Genomic DNA, 14,607 nt, shown 5'->3' on the forward strand with positions numbered 1-14,607 from the left:
TCATGGAATATGGAATATTTCAAACGCTGTTGTGTTGTGTTGTGTTGCATTGGCAATACTGCTTGCCGTGCAGCGCTGCATAAACGTAAGGAGTCGACAAAACGAGAAGAAATTTGAAGTGAGCTCCTCGTGACGTCTCTTTGATCATGTTATTTTTCTTACGTCATACAGTACTGAATACTAATAAAAGAAAGCTAAAATCCGTTTATGTCGTTTATCATTCATTCCAGAAGACAATTCCTATTTCCAGTGGTAGTCAGAGGTATCAGTCGTTTTCTTATTCATTCCAGATAGCACTTCCTATCTTCAGTGAAATTCAGTGCTATCAATTGTATTTCAGTTGTATCACAAAATTAGATTGAAGCCACAAATCTCTTACTGGTCTGTGGGGTAATCATGACTGTTTTCTGATATTGTTTTTCATTAGTAATTGTATTCATGACTGTTTTCTGATATTGTTTTTCATTAGTAATTGTATTCCGTAAAACCTATCAGTCATGAAATGTGGAATATTTCAAACGCTGTTGTGTTGTGTTGTGTTGCGTTGGCAATACTGCTTGCCGTGCAGCGGGGCATAAACGTAAGAATTCGACAAAACGAGAAGAAAGTTGAAGTGAGCTCCTCGTGACGTCTCTTTGATCCTGTTATTTTTCTTACGTCATACAGTACTGAATACTAATAAAAGAAAGGTAATATCCGTTTATTTTTAATATGTGTGTAAATTAGCTATGTTAATTTCTTTACAAATGTGTAAAACAAATATTTGTCTTCATTACAGTTAATCTATGCTTGACTGGCGTGTTCTTAGTGCACTCCAGTGGTAGATAGTGGTAACAGTTTAAAAGTGGTGGAGCGTTAGTGTGGAAGTTGTGTAGTGAAGTTTTGTTTTATTGTAATTGATTTAGGCGAGTGTCTGGGACTAAAAGTAGAGCATAATATTGTTTATAATCGTGGCAAATAATGAATTTGTTTATTTCTTTTACACAGGAATTGTAATGCCTGCACGAAAGAGTATGCTTGGGAAGCGAAAAAATATCCCGCGACCTACTCCAATTCAACGCCCAGTTCCAGCCATAAAACATCGTCTTGGAACGAGTAAGAAATCTGCTCTTTGTTTATCTGTTGAACATGAAATTGAGTCCTAATAATCTTTGTGTTGTGCATTGTGATGCCATGTAGACTAACTGGTAGGTATCAATTTGAGAAGCATACTGCCTCCATTTCATTTTTGAAAAAATGTCACATTGTTGTTATTTAGTTAAAAATAATGCAGATAAGAGCATTGCTAACACAATTTATAAAATTGAATACTGCAGCCATACTATGACTATAACTAACTGTATTTGTGTTACACCACTCAGAACAAGAAACTGATGCTCCCTGCATTGCTAAAAGTGTAGTATGCTCACTAGGCACTTTTTTCAAGAATAGCTATAGCAGGATTTAAATGTGTGAAGGAGAATGTTTATTTGGAATTTATTTTGCATATCAACATAATGCAAACTTGAATTGCACATATATTCAGTTGCATTTGTTTGCACTAGATAGTGTACTTAGTACCAAAGTCTTATCTAATGTAAAAAAGTAAATATATATATTTTGTAGGTGCAGTAAAATGCAAACGTCCAGAACATGTGAATCTGTTGCGTGCTAGATGCGAAGAAGTGTGGTCACCATCAGAGGAAGTGCTAACGAGGAATCAGAAGAATAAAACTCTGGTATGATACATGTTTTAGTTTTTATTTTATGATTTACTTGTGACAATTCCTTGTATTGAAATTTTTATATCTGTACTTCTCAGTGCTTAGAGTGGAATCATATGGATACCTAAGGGAAATATTTGTGAAATTGGTGAAGTAATGTATCAGAAATCTGTGTACTGAATCTATCACAGCTTCTTGGTAAAGAGATTCTGGTAAGAAATGAGATATGGCCCATACGGTCAGGATACGTCCATTAGTTTCTTAGTATGCTTTCTTAGCTGTGTGCTTTATAAAGCATCAGATAGAAGGATGATTGTGAATTAATTGGTATAACTAAAACTATCAGACAACAATTTCTGGATTGTAAAGTACACTATTACATTATGAAAATATTTCTGAAGAAGTTGTTGAAGATTTGCATTCTTTTAATTAGAATTTAATTACAAAGGCCCTTTTGTTTTGTTTTTTCTCTGTTTTTAGGATTTTTCAGCTAAAAAGAGAAAGGTAGAGCCATCTGATTATGCACGCAGTATCTTAAATGCTGCAAAGGGTAAGGAGAACAGTGGTTCAAGATTTGGACTCAACTCTGTTACAAATAATACTGAAGGACGTACTGCGGTTCAATGTTCGCAGCATACCACTCTGAAGACTGCCGTTTCCTCAAAAAGTGTCGGAACATCTTGCTTCGGCAGTAGACTGCCGGTTCCAGAGGCGCCTCTGCTGCTAAAATCCAACAGATCAAAAAGGCTCGTGGGTCTCAGAAGTGACAGTCCAGCAAAATCTAGTGAACTTGGTCAAACATTTCCAGCATTTGATGCTACAATAGCGGGAAACAGCGCAAAATCTAATCTTCTCAGTTGTAATAGGTTGCTCAAAAGTCGCCTTTCAACGGAATCTAGCAAATTGGGTGGAAAATTTACTGCGACTGGTCCTGTGGTGTTAGGAGCTATTGAAATACCTAAACTTGATTCTAACAGGCCGCCCAGGCTTGCAGGCGTTGCAAATCACCCTTCAGCAAAATCTACTAAATTAGAAACATTTCCAGCGCCTGATTCTAAAGAAACGGGAGAAATAAATTATGCACGTAAATGTCTAACTTACGGCACATTACAGAGGTCTGCAATTTTCAGAGACGTATATGCTTCGGAATCAAACGAATTGTCTAAAGAATTGACATCAGAGGTTGGAGTTATGGGAGTCCGCGATGAGTCCAGATTTCGTAAATCACAAAGGCTGGAAGGTTACGTACGTCAAGACATGTCCAGTCGAGTTACGTCTCAGGATGTAGGAACACACGGCTTAAGCACATCTTTTCTATACAAATCTAATAATTTACAAGGAGTCGAGAGATTCGCTTCTCAGAATAACATAGAATCTGACATATCTGGTGTAGGGTTGGTTCATAATTATGGGGAAGTGGAAACAAAAGATGCATCCATACTTACACGTGATCAGTTACAGAGTCGTGAAAGTCATACGCAACTGCGCGGAACAGATGAGATTCATCATGTGACAGGAAAGACTTCAGCTGCAGAGACATCTACAGTTTTCATGTCTAAATTACCAAAAGTTGTTACAACATTTGTAAATGAGGTCATGAAATCACGTAAGGGAGTTAGTAACGCTGCATCGTTGTGTTATCCGACAACAAATAAGCGTGGCGTGTCATTCCAAGGGTCTCTTCTCATGAGAGAAGACGCACCTAGCAAATTAGTTGCAAGGGAACATGAAGAAACTATTGCTAATTCAGGGAAATCAAAATTGTCTCCTTTTACCAAAAGAATGTATCCTGCTTCACATACATTTACAAGTTTCACAAACCCAGAAATGATTAATAATGCAGCTGTAATTCCCTCTAAGGAACATGATAATATATCGGCTTCTTATATTAGGAGGAGGACCACAGAATGTTCTTTGCCAAAATTTTCACAGCCTGTAAAATTCTCTTATATTGGTACTTCCATCGATAAGAGCGCGATAGCGAGTGGTACTAAAAGAAAAAGATCTACAGAGAAATCCATAGATCGTCATGTTTGTATACCTTCACAGAGCCCTTTTAATCAGCAAAACTGCGGAGAACCTGACCAAGCTCTTACAAAACCCAGTCTGCTACGTAACTCGACTGATTCGAGGCTTTCAGAAAAGTCGTCACAAACAGATTTAATTTTGCAAAAGGACGCAATTGTGCAGACTGACGGTTCGGGTTGTGTAAGGTCAGCTATAGAAAAATTAGTTGGTCTGTTCGAAAAACAAGAAGGAGAAATACAGGAAGTTCTTAGACAGGCAAATGTTATACGTGATGAGACGATAAAAATCTTAAAAATGTTTGGCAATGAGGAGGAAGATAAGATAAACAATGACGGCACCGGAAGAGAAAATCACGTTCCTGATGGAAGTCTGGCTCGTACTTACAATGATCCAGACATTTCTTCGAGAAGTTCCATCTCAGCAACGCCGTTGAGGCGTTCCGCAAGAATCGCCGCCCAGATGCCCGGCGCAGTCGATGCCGAGACCAGATCTGTACCGGCCACGCCTACGCGATTTGAACCCGATGAAGGTGTTGATCGTCCAAGTGCAGGTTCTCGTTCGAGATGCTCGGCAGTGAAGCCGAGTAAGTCGACATCTGTTTATAGAGATCTGCGTTCCAGCTTTCGTTTTCTGAAAACTCCTCAGAGTACAAGGTGTTCTCGCGCGAGAACTCCAAAAAATACGCCCACTCGAATTTTGTCCCGGCGTTTGCAAGATCAGATATCGTCTCTGTATAATTGAAAGGCGTGATTATTATTAGTGTTATAGAATTTTGGAACTTGGTGCAATAAAAATTTAGCTTCCTTCATGTAATTTGTATGAAGGCTGTAAGAACAATTGAAAAAAAAAATTGTAGTAATTTCTTTCTCTTCGTTACTAGTACCTGAGTGGCGAATCATTGATCAAGTCGGTTAAGTATTTCCCTCTGTAATTTCTCATAAATTCTGAGTGAATGGCAGAATGAATTCTGTAAATGTTTCAGTACACATTTTAGTCGCATATTAATTATGATTGACGTGATATTGGATGTATTATTTTTATATTTTTGCAAGTGCGCAAGTTTCATGTTCCGAAGTTCACAGTGAGAAAAATCAAATTTTAAATTGTTTCACGTCGTTGGCCAGTGACTTCTTGAACTGTTGTTATGTTCCCTACAAAACTTCATGAAATGAGGGTGTGTGAAACTATAAAAGTAACAATACTTATTAGTTATTATTAATTTTAAGTGCTCAGCAATGGTACTTCGACCGGGAGAGCTCGTATTAAAGTTTTCTCGTCTGTCGTTACGGGTTTGCACTTCGTCAAAAGTTTGAAAGTACCTGAATGCAATCTTCATATTTGACGTCAATTTATCCGAGTACCACTTTCGGTAGAGCGTACTTACAGCCAACATTTTTGCGCCAGGGGAAAGAATCAGAACACATTCGGGAGTTTAAAATTTGGGGTACTACAACGAAGAAAACATCTGCTACTTCAAATTCTGGACTGGTCATTACGCTATTTATGGTGATTATTGGATTTATCGATTGCGTGGGATAGAAACTTGTTTCAATCCCTTACGAATGAGACATATTTTACATTTAGTTTGTAGGAAGGAACTGACAGTGTGCTTTGGAACAGAAGACGTAAACATCGGATACTTGTTAAGTCTGAGGTGGGGAGAATATGAAAAGTTTTTATGTAAGCTTCTACACTGGCTAAGCTACATTTAGGAATTTCTTTTCTGCTAATAAGTGGTTTAATGATTTAGCGTCTTGAGTGTTGCATGTGATACGCTAATTGGTTTGGTCGTTGAGATAGGAAGAATATTATTGCTTGATGTTAATTTATGTAATAGTCCATTTGATTGATTTATCGCTAACAATTCTATTTACCACTGCTGTGTGGCGAAATTAGATTGCGCCACACAGCAGTAAACTTAAGAAATTTAATTGAACATTTGCTGTATTTAAAATTTTTGAATGGCATAGCTGTTTTTTTTTAATGTTTTAGGGAACTATCTTGAAATGGATTTGTAAATAGTTTCGGGTATAATTTTGTAACTGGTAATACCCACTGTATGGTGTCCGTAGTCGTAATGTGCTTAATATGTCTCCTGCTGTATTCTTACGTCCGTCTACCCCCTCCTCCTTTTTTACATGGATGATGTCATATTTACCTATTCGACGTCAAATTTTCATTTTACGTCCGTATGAGTAAGAGCCGCGTCTGTAAAGGCGATGTTTCGCAATGCTTATTAATACTTTTCAATATTTAATTTACATATTTTTCAGTAACATATGTCGAATACTACGTTTAAAGATACAGAGTTTTTATATGAACAGACTATTAATTGAATTTAATTTCATAGATATCTTTTTAGAAATTTGTGTGTGTTGTAATTCTTACAGTTTTAGTAATAGGTTTTGAATAAATATAAACATTTACACGATTACAAGTGGCATTTCTTTTGTGAACACAGAATATTGTATTACCGTGATGTTTTCTTATATTCATATATTATGAGCGTGGTTTACGTTTCAAGATGTGGAACAATTTATTCTTTGTATTTTTCAAGATGGTCTCGGTCTTTAATCCTCCGTTAAACACTTCTGAAAGCGATTAAATTCTCCCAGGCAGTGACGCATTAGAGGATTTTATCACTTTCAGTCGTAATTAAAGCTTCGACACGTCGTAGAAGCCGTTTCTTGTTTCTCTACGAGCCGTTTTAACACGGGAGTCGTTAAACAATTTGTAACTGGACACGTAATTTTAAACTGTGATTCCTTCCTGTTAGACGCAGTTCCATTCAACTGCTCACTAGTCACTGTGCCGCAATCGGAGCGAACTCAGATATGCTTGCCCGTCAGCCGCGATGCATTTTAGGGAGAGGACTTGTTTATTTATTGTAAGTTTGGCTAAGGAACAAATTTTTAATTGTTTTATTCTAAAATTTTATTAAATCTACATATTAGACTTTGCAGTCAATCTTGGAGTATTTATGTACACTGAAGAGAAATTGAAGGGTCCAGTGCAAAGATGGTTGACCCTGATTTGGGATGAAGTTTAGTTTTATATCGTTTTATGCATTAAAAAAAATTGCATGTTGTATCGGCGGATGAACAGCGCAGCTAAAGTCATTAATTACAGTGAAAAACGAGCCATGCTGCGTTGTGTTAATTGTTTTCAAATTTTTTAAAGTGGAACTACGTCCTTTTTGCACTGGACTCTCCAAGTCCTTAAACATAAAACGAAGTTTGATATAAAACTGCTATTGAAGCACTACATTATATATTGAAGCTATTTATGTTGTATCAAATTTATTAGTAATGTGACTTAAGGTTCATAAAATCGTGTCAAAAATTTGTTGTTTGTTTTTTTGTTCTTACCAGCCAATGACTTGGTCATGTCTTACAGTCAAATTTGATTATAATAACATGACAGTTATGAACTGACACAATAGCAGTACATTTTCAGTACAGGATCATTTATACAAATGCTTTGACTCCAATACGCATTTATTCTGCTCACAATACCCAGCATTTGAAATGTGTTATTTTTTATAAATTGTCTGACAGTTGCCTCGAACAGTGCCCCACCTGGTAGTGTTTCAATCATAACCACATATTCTTTGTGTTCCGATTGATCGTGCACTCTACCGCGCACGTTCACAAGACGATTTAACCTCAGGTCTGAGCACTTTTTTAATATTTGCGTTCTGTTCACTGTCTTCAGTAATTGGGATTGAATTTCGGATAACACAAATTTTGCCACAGATTGAACTGTGTCGCCTGTCGTTGATAGCGTCTGGTATTGATTACACGTGCACCAATGTGGATTTATTCCGGCATCCCCGCAAGATCTATCGTATGGTACTTCCCCAAAGAGGCTGGTACACTTCGGACATCCAGCGCTACCATTAATAGACGACAAATCTTTTGTATTTTCAACACTTTCACGGTTCTGACGAAGAATGTCTCTGAGCGTCATGTGGATGTCGTATGGAGAAGTAAGACGATCTCTGTTTGTTACAAGGTTCTTTTCTATCTCAGGATGTTGTTGTCTGTACCACAGGGGAATCCACACGTAGATGAAAGGCAGACGTTCCTCCAACCATCCAATAAATGTCTCTCGTATTCTTCCAAATCGCATTCCGTGGTCACTGAGGAAGATCACGAATGTGTTATTGAGAGTCCCGATTTCTGCGAGCTCGTTAAAAAATTGCATAAACCGGAAGTCCATGGCCGCGGGAGTGTTATGATTATTATGGCTCAGATTGTTGATCCAGAGAAGAGCGAAATATAGGGAGTGTCTAAACGTTGATGCAATATCTGTAGCGTATCTTAATAAATGTTCAGTGGTTGATGTAGGACCTAAACAAATGTTAAGTTGATCTCTCATCTTTGATTGTAGTTCCTTTTCTGCTGCGAGGATGAATGGTCTGAGGTAATAATCAGTAGGAGGATTTATGAATCCAGTCTTCTGATAATTGAATGTCGACATTTTGGTTATGTCTTCACCGAAAGCTGTCACGTAACCTTGCTTACTGAATTCGTACCATATGTAAGGGCAGTCATCCAGTTCTGTATCTCTGGTAGGCCAGCAGGTCTTTTTCACCTGGTCCAAGCTCAGTCCAGTGATGATGGCCATCAGGTTTGGAAATGTGTTATCGGCCACTTTATTGTATCCTCGTAGTTCGATCCAACCGTTACGATGAAGATGTGACACTGTTTGTGGCATCGTTCGAATGAGGTTCAGACGAGATATTGAATCGAGACCTATAAAAAGGACACTTGGCTTGTTTCTGTCTTGTGAATTATTTTTCTGTTGCGTCTTGGCGAGCTTTGCAAGAACTTGAGGCTTCGCGGGGACCGTGGCGTGCATGTTACTGTATATCTCCTTTACTTTAGAATCTTTCTTATGGATATTACATCTGACTAGGACAAATTCTGACCCTGGCTTTAGGATGACTTCTTCCTCAAATTCCACACATTTGTTAATGCTGAAACAGAAGAATTATTAATAGTTATTGCTAATTGGAAGTAAGATTATAGGGGCTACAAAGTAGGAATCTCTTTTCTATTGCTGGCCTTGTAATCCTGGGGTCTCGGGTTCGATTCCCGGCGGTGCCCGAATTTATAACTTGTGTTGGGCAAGGCCGTGGTCTAGGCAACACGGAGTTTTCCTCCGTGGCATCCCAACAATTACTCCATTCACACACAGAAGAAGGCAATGGCAAACCACTTCTGGATCATCTGCCAAGAACGTATATGAACAGGTCCCAGTCCGAGAAAAGGATGGAAGGATCCTGTTCATATGGACCTGTCGTCAGACAGAACACTAATAAATAATAAAATAAATAGTTTGGGTTAATTGAAATCACTTGCAAGAGAATTGGCGAAGTGTAATTTGTATTTTGTGGGAGTGCAGGTCAGGCGGGACACGGATGGGACTGAACTAGTGGATGACCCGGTTTTTATATGGAAATGGAATAATTGTTATTACTTAAGGATGCTGATGCAAAGACATGTTAATACTGCTACTAAAGCTTTACGTAACCTATGCTTTGATAAGGTTTTACTGAATGACTGTCTATCCCTATTACTATCCCCACTTAATGGTACCCGCACTTTCTAGTGGTGATGGGGCTTGAGTACCTCAGTGACCCCAAGAGCTGTGCCATAGAAGAAGTTCCCAAAACTATAGGCTTTTATAATTGTAGACCCTTTCTTTTCGCCCATTTAATGTGATGTACTTCTCCAAGTCAAACTTTTATACTTACTTATACGTGCTATCTGCCATTTTGTTATCCTTTACATTTGGTATGGCCCGCGTGATATCCGCGTAGCAGCAAGAGTATCTCTGTTTATTTGGTACATAGTAGTGCACCATTCCAGGGTCAACTTTCAGAACGTACGGGGCAGTCCAGTTGTTTTCTGCGTGTGCTGCTGTGGGGGTGTTGATATAGGTCAGTGGACCAAACTTTGAACACACAATGGATTCTGCAGACTTCAGAAATTTCCTAATTGACTCGTGATGCGGGTCCATGTCGGGGATCTGGCAGCTCGGACTCCAAACCAGGTAGCCTTCTTTAACTGTGGGCATATAACGAGATTTGTGAGAATGTCTAAATATAGATTTAAAATCTTGATTATTAAAAAAAAAATTAAAATTATCGCTGTAAAGATATGATTTGAGATTCTTACAGCAGTGGAGATTATATCGTGGCGTTCTGAGTCGTGATGCCATGTGGTCTTGTACATGGTTACCACTTACAAGACAACAGCGTCACAAGCCAGAATATCACAATCAACGCCCTGCAAAGTTGTATTGGGAGTGAAACTCCATTTATTCTGGACCTTGACAATAAAAATGGAAATGAGCAGTCAGCTTCACACTCTGACTGGTTTTATCTCTGAGAACATCTGATACAGAGTAGGAAACTGCGTTGAGACGCAGAACCTGAATTTTATAATTCTTTTGTCCATCCTGTAGCCAGTTCTTCTTCAGGTTCTAAAGGTTCAAAGCGACATAATGGGAAAGGCTTTGAAGTCTTTGTGAGAGAACGTAAGAGTGCTTACGGGGTACAGATGAATTTTCTTTCTTCTCTTGTTCGTTGCTGAAGACCGGTAGTGTGGACGGGTTGGCTTGCATCGGCTGGCCGAATCCGAGCAGGTAGAACATGGACACCAGAGTAATACAGGCGATTATGGCGATCACCCGAAGACATGGCTTTGTCTGTGAACCAAGCCCAACCATGGTGTCTGAAGGACACTGGCGAAGCTTACGCGCATCTGCAAAGAGAAACACCAAGTTTTTCACAAAACCTACTCTTGTGGTTCTGTTTTAAAACTGTGTTTCTTAGCAATAAGTGGGTTTATACAGGCTTATGTAAGGCAGAGAAGAATTCCTTTTGCTGTTCACTACAAGTGCCAGGTCTCAAACTAAAATTGCGTTCTCTGAGAGGTCTTTGCCTTAGGAACAATTAAGTGACAAGTTTAAGCTAATTGCCTTAGCTAAAAAAACTTGTTATCTTATTTGTATAATTTCTTCTGATAAGCATCACCTGCGTGACTGAGTTTTGCCTTGTAAAACTCCACACTGTCTTATCTTTACCCCCGCTTCATTATATTTTAATTGTCTCCCTAAAAACTTTATCAGAACTGTCACATACTCTGCAAAAATATTTGTCTTTGAAGCCAATACAACATTTTATATGAGCAGGGGGGAAAATATTGATTTCTTCTTTTGTTTTTTGTCTCGAAGCTCGGAAAAAAGGGCGTAACTTAATTGCGTTTATATTGACCAAATAATTGTCCTTACTCTTAGAAATAATTTACACATCCCCACGAAATTAAAATATAAAATGGACGCACCTAGCTTAAAAGGACGTGTTTAATTAGTGTAGGAGATCTGGAGGGACATTTGTATTGGAATAGACAGAATATTTTACTTGGCAGTCGATGTCGATCATCTGGGTTGCAATGTCTCCATCTTCAGGGCGGAAGTGGATGCAGTTATGTTCCTCCAAAGCGGTGGTATCCACCTACAGACGGTGTTGAATCTAGAAGACTCACATCGATATCTTCACCGCTGTGAGAACCTCAAATTTCATAAAAACTAACAAAACAATTAACTAGAAAAGGCTGGTTACTACCTACACGGCTTCACAACCCAGAAGTGTAACACCATCAATTATTTAACTTGTTTCTGTGGTCTAGAGCGGATGGCCGAATGGATGAAGGTGTTAACAGGAAACGAATGTTTTTAAATAATACTTAATAATTCGGCCCGTACCGCGAAGAAAACACTACACTTCACCATTACAAAGATCGACTGGTTAACGCTGTTTAAGGAAATAATCGCTGTTTCACACGAAAGCCATTGATACAATACGTATGCATCTGAATGATATTTAAATATTCAGTCCGTACCGCGTAGTAAACACTATACTTCACCATTAAAAAGATCAACTGGTTAACGCTGTTCAAGGAGATAATCGATGTTTATAATGAGAATCACACGAAACACGTAAATAAATATTGCAGATTTCCTTATTGTTAAAGCAGGTTTTAAAGAGTTGACAACTAACGTCGTGTATTCATGATTTGAATGACTGAGCACACCGACGTAATGTTGGCGCTACCTTTTGCAATATGAAGTGTCTCTCTCTCTCTCTCTTTACGAACCTTATGTGAACAGCGAAAATGAATTGTTTCAACAAGGAGAAAGTCACATCAGATGCACGTGGGGCGAATTGTGAGACCATCGCTTGTTCTGTGTTTGGATTGACCAAATTACATCAGGTAAATGAGCGTAATGGTGGAGTAAGCGTGCTACATGTCTTGCCCACCTCATCACCTTCCTAGATTTGATCCTTATAACATTTAATTAAGAATGTAAAATCATAAAACATTAAATTTCATTTACGGCTACATGTTTCGATAGGAAAATATCATCAGGTAAATATTATGTAATGAATTATGCTAACTTTCCTCTTAGGCCTTGGTCGAAATGTATACATTTTCCAATCGATAAATCGATTATATAAATGTCATATTGTTTTGCACAATATGCGAACACATTTTTTCACAGTGTTCAATCTTTTATATTAATCTATGTTTGTTACGAAGTACGAAGCTCCTAATTATGTAATTTTCTCTGTCCGTTTTATATTTTCACTGGGTAAAATAGCTTATTCTGATATCCACGTGTGTGTCTAAAACACGAATATAAATATTATAATTACGAGTATTATAATTCAGCAACGTACGTAAATACTCTGGTATCTGTCAAGTCGAATTGATTTATTTTCTTAGACGTTCCTTGGCGCTAAATACAAGTAGATTCTATTTATATGTTTACTACTTACCTCATGTTCCCCTGCTGTTCCATTAACCCACCAGCACTGACAATGTATTCACGGTTTACAAACGCTTCCAAACAATGCACCAATGTTTCGTTCTGTAGTTCTTTATGAAAATCTTGGAGATCATTTTCAGAACTGCAAACCAAATTCGTACACTTCTCTACCACCAGCACAGAATGTTCAATCTTTTTTTTTACAACATAACCTTATATTTCGCTTAGTGATTATCTGTATCAGCTGTCAGAATAACAATCGAATTTCACTCGTCTCGTATAAACATCTGGCAAGAGTTCTTTATCGTGTACCTGAAATATTCTTCACTCCATTGTTCAGATCTGCACAGAGCCTCGGCGTTGTTTGTATTGATGTTGCTCGGGAATGGAACAGGGTTAATTTTCAACAGACGCCAATCACAGACGCACCCAGCCCTGCGTCACACCGAGACGCAGAAGCAGCTATTGCGCCTGCGCGATCATTTATTGAATGTGTGAGAAGGAGAGAGGTGATACGACGCATATATACATTTATAAACGGGTATTAGTTAACATTAGGGCTTTGACTCCTGTGAAATATGGGCTTCAATGTCCGATAAACACTTTATCTATGGTACTGCTTTGGGTAAGAGACAACGTTTGACACCCATGCAAAACAACGGATAAAATTATGTGAGATTTGTGATTTTATGGATGTGAAACTTTTATTGTGCTTAAACGGGATTTAATTTTCATTATTTCCACGGAAATTAAGGCATGAGTGTTATTGGTCCACCATTAAAAATCTAGGATCCTGGAATACACGAAATTTGAAACAGTTTACAGCAGGCAAATATATAATCACACTCATGTTTAATCATAACAATAATTTTCTTGATTTTAACGACATGTGTAGAGTTCAAGGGCCCTTAACAATAAAATTTGGTGAAAAGCTAATCATCTTACATATTTATCCCTATAAATCACCACAGTACATTCCACCATCTTCAATTTTCGACAAATATGCCCACTTTCTTCTACCGAAATTCTGATTACGTGAATTTTTACCTCCATTTCACCATGTATCATTGCGTGGTGCTTGCATAGGCCTTTCAGGTTACAAAAATCATTTACCGTCAAACTTCTCCAGTTACATTCCGCCAAGATTGGATTTTCAAACACATTCAACTTACGTTCGTCTCAGAGAGTAAGATATCACGTTTTACAACCATACATAACAAAATGCAAAATGCGAGATTTGAGGTTCTCAACGGCGGTGAGTCTGAAGATGACTGTCTTCTGGGATGTTGGCGCCGTGTAGTCTGGTAGAAGTTTACCGACGTTTCGGAGGAGCTTGTTGCCACCATTATCCTGATCATATTTATCACCCTGAGGATTGAGGCAACTACTTCCGAAACGTCGGTTAAATTCTACCAGCCTACAAGGCGCTGGAACCCAGAAGACAGCGACTTTCAAAAGGCAAAATAATATATTTTTTGTATCTAAATCCTTGGCCAATGACAATTCTGACGAATAAATGAATAATATAAAGGATTTACCGCATTTGTGATGGCTTAAGAATCAAATTTGGTACGATTTGTACTTACTGTGTGTGTATGTGTGAACGTGATGTGTCGTTCTGGTACTGGGCACAGTCGAGTACTGGAGCGGGAACAAAGTGTTTCTCTGTGCGGACCCGCCCAAGAGGCAACTCTCATTTCCGCACTGATACATGTGATTAAACCCACCAACAAGTTCCGTCAACCTAATTCGAAAGATAAGCAGCTTCCTAGGACGCGTAACTGTGCGGAGCAGGGTCCTTCTTCAGGCGCTAACAGTCGCTCAGCTAGTCAAATATTACCCTCCTTTTATTTGACCCCAGAGTTCAATACCAAACGGTCCCTATCCTAAACGAGATAAATTAGGCGAACAAATGTATTTAAAAACCATTTCAATATTATCCTTCCATATATGATTATGCCTCCCAAATGGTTACTTTTCTTCAGGATTTGCAACCAAAACCATCGATATGTTTCTTGCTTCCTGCATTCGTGCT

At 38.4% G+C, this 14,607-nt stretch overlaps 2 protein-coding genes across 7 annotated transcripts; one reads left to right on the top strand and one right to left on the bottom strand.

Moving 5' to 3' along the window:
- Positions 1-533: 533 nt before the first annotated feature.
- LOC110833589 (uncharacterized) lies at positions 534-7,076 on the top strand. Of its 3 annotated transcripts, XM_087349016.1 has the most exons (5): positions 534-689; positions 988-1,095; positions 1,606-1,718; positions 2,184-2,757; positions 2,788-7,076. In XM_087349016.1, exons 2-5 carry the CDS (start codon positions 996-998, stop codon positions 4,470-4,472), a joined length of 2,472 nt encoding a protein of 823 aa, XP_087205142.1. In that variant the 5' UTR covers positions 534-689; positions 988-995; the 3' UTR covers positions 4,473-7,076. The 3 variants fall into 3 exon arrangements, with proteins under 3 accessions (XP_087205142.1, XP_021927541.2, XP_021927540.2); XM_022071849.2 differs by having other exon boundaries at positions 2,184-7,076; XM_022071848.2 differs by lacking the exon at positions 534-689 and adding an exon at positions 810-905 and having other exon boundaries at positions 2,184-7,076.
- Positions 6,630-14,266, bottom strand: LOC110833590 (uncharacterized). Of its 4 annotated transcripts, none has more exons than XM_022071854.2 (6): positions 14,159-14,238; positions 12,885-13,043; positions 12,583-12,714; positions 10,292-10,504; positions 9,493-9,805; positions 6,630-8,712 (listed from the first exon to the last, which is right to left on the bottom strand). In XM_022071854.2, the coding sequence occupies exons 4-6, from the start codon at positions 10,467-10,469 to the stop codon at positions 7,155-7,157; spliced, it is 2,049 nt and encodes a 682-aa protein (XP_021927546.2). In that variant the 5' UTR covers positions 10,470-10,504; positions 12,583-12,714; positions 12,885-13,043; positions 14,159-14,238; the 3' UTR covers positions 6,630-7,154. The 4 variants fall into 4 exon arrangements, with proteins under 4 accessions (XP_021927546.2, XP_021927548.2, XP_021927545.2 ...); XM_022071856.2 differs by adding an exon at positions 11,164-11,303 and having other exon boundaries at positions 12,583-13,043; XM_022071853.2 differs by having other exon boundaries at positions 12,583-13,043.
- Positions 14,267-14,607: the final 341 nt, after the last annotated feature.

Source organism: Zootermopsis nevadensis, unplaced genomic scaffold (genome assembly GCF_977971745.1).
Source record: "Zootermopsis nevadensis isolate Lab colony 2312 unplaced genomic scaffold, Znev_1.0 Znev_ptg000015l, whole genome shotgun sequence".
NCBI classification, from domain to species: domain Eukaryota; kingdom Metazoa; phylum Arthropoda; class Insecta; order Blattodea; family Termopsidae; genus Zootermopsis; species Zootermopsis nevadensis.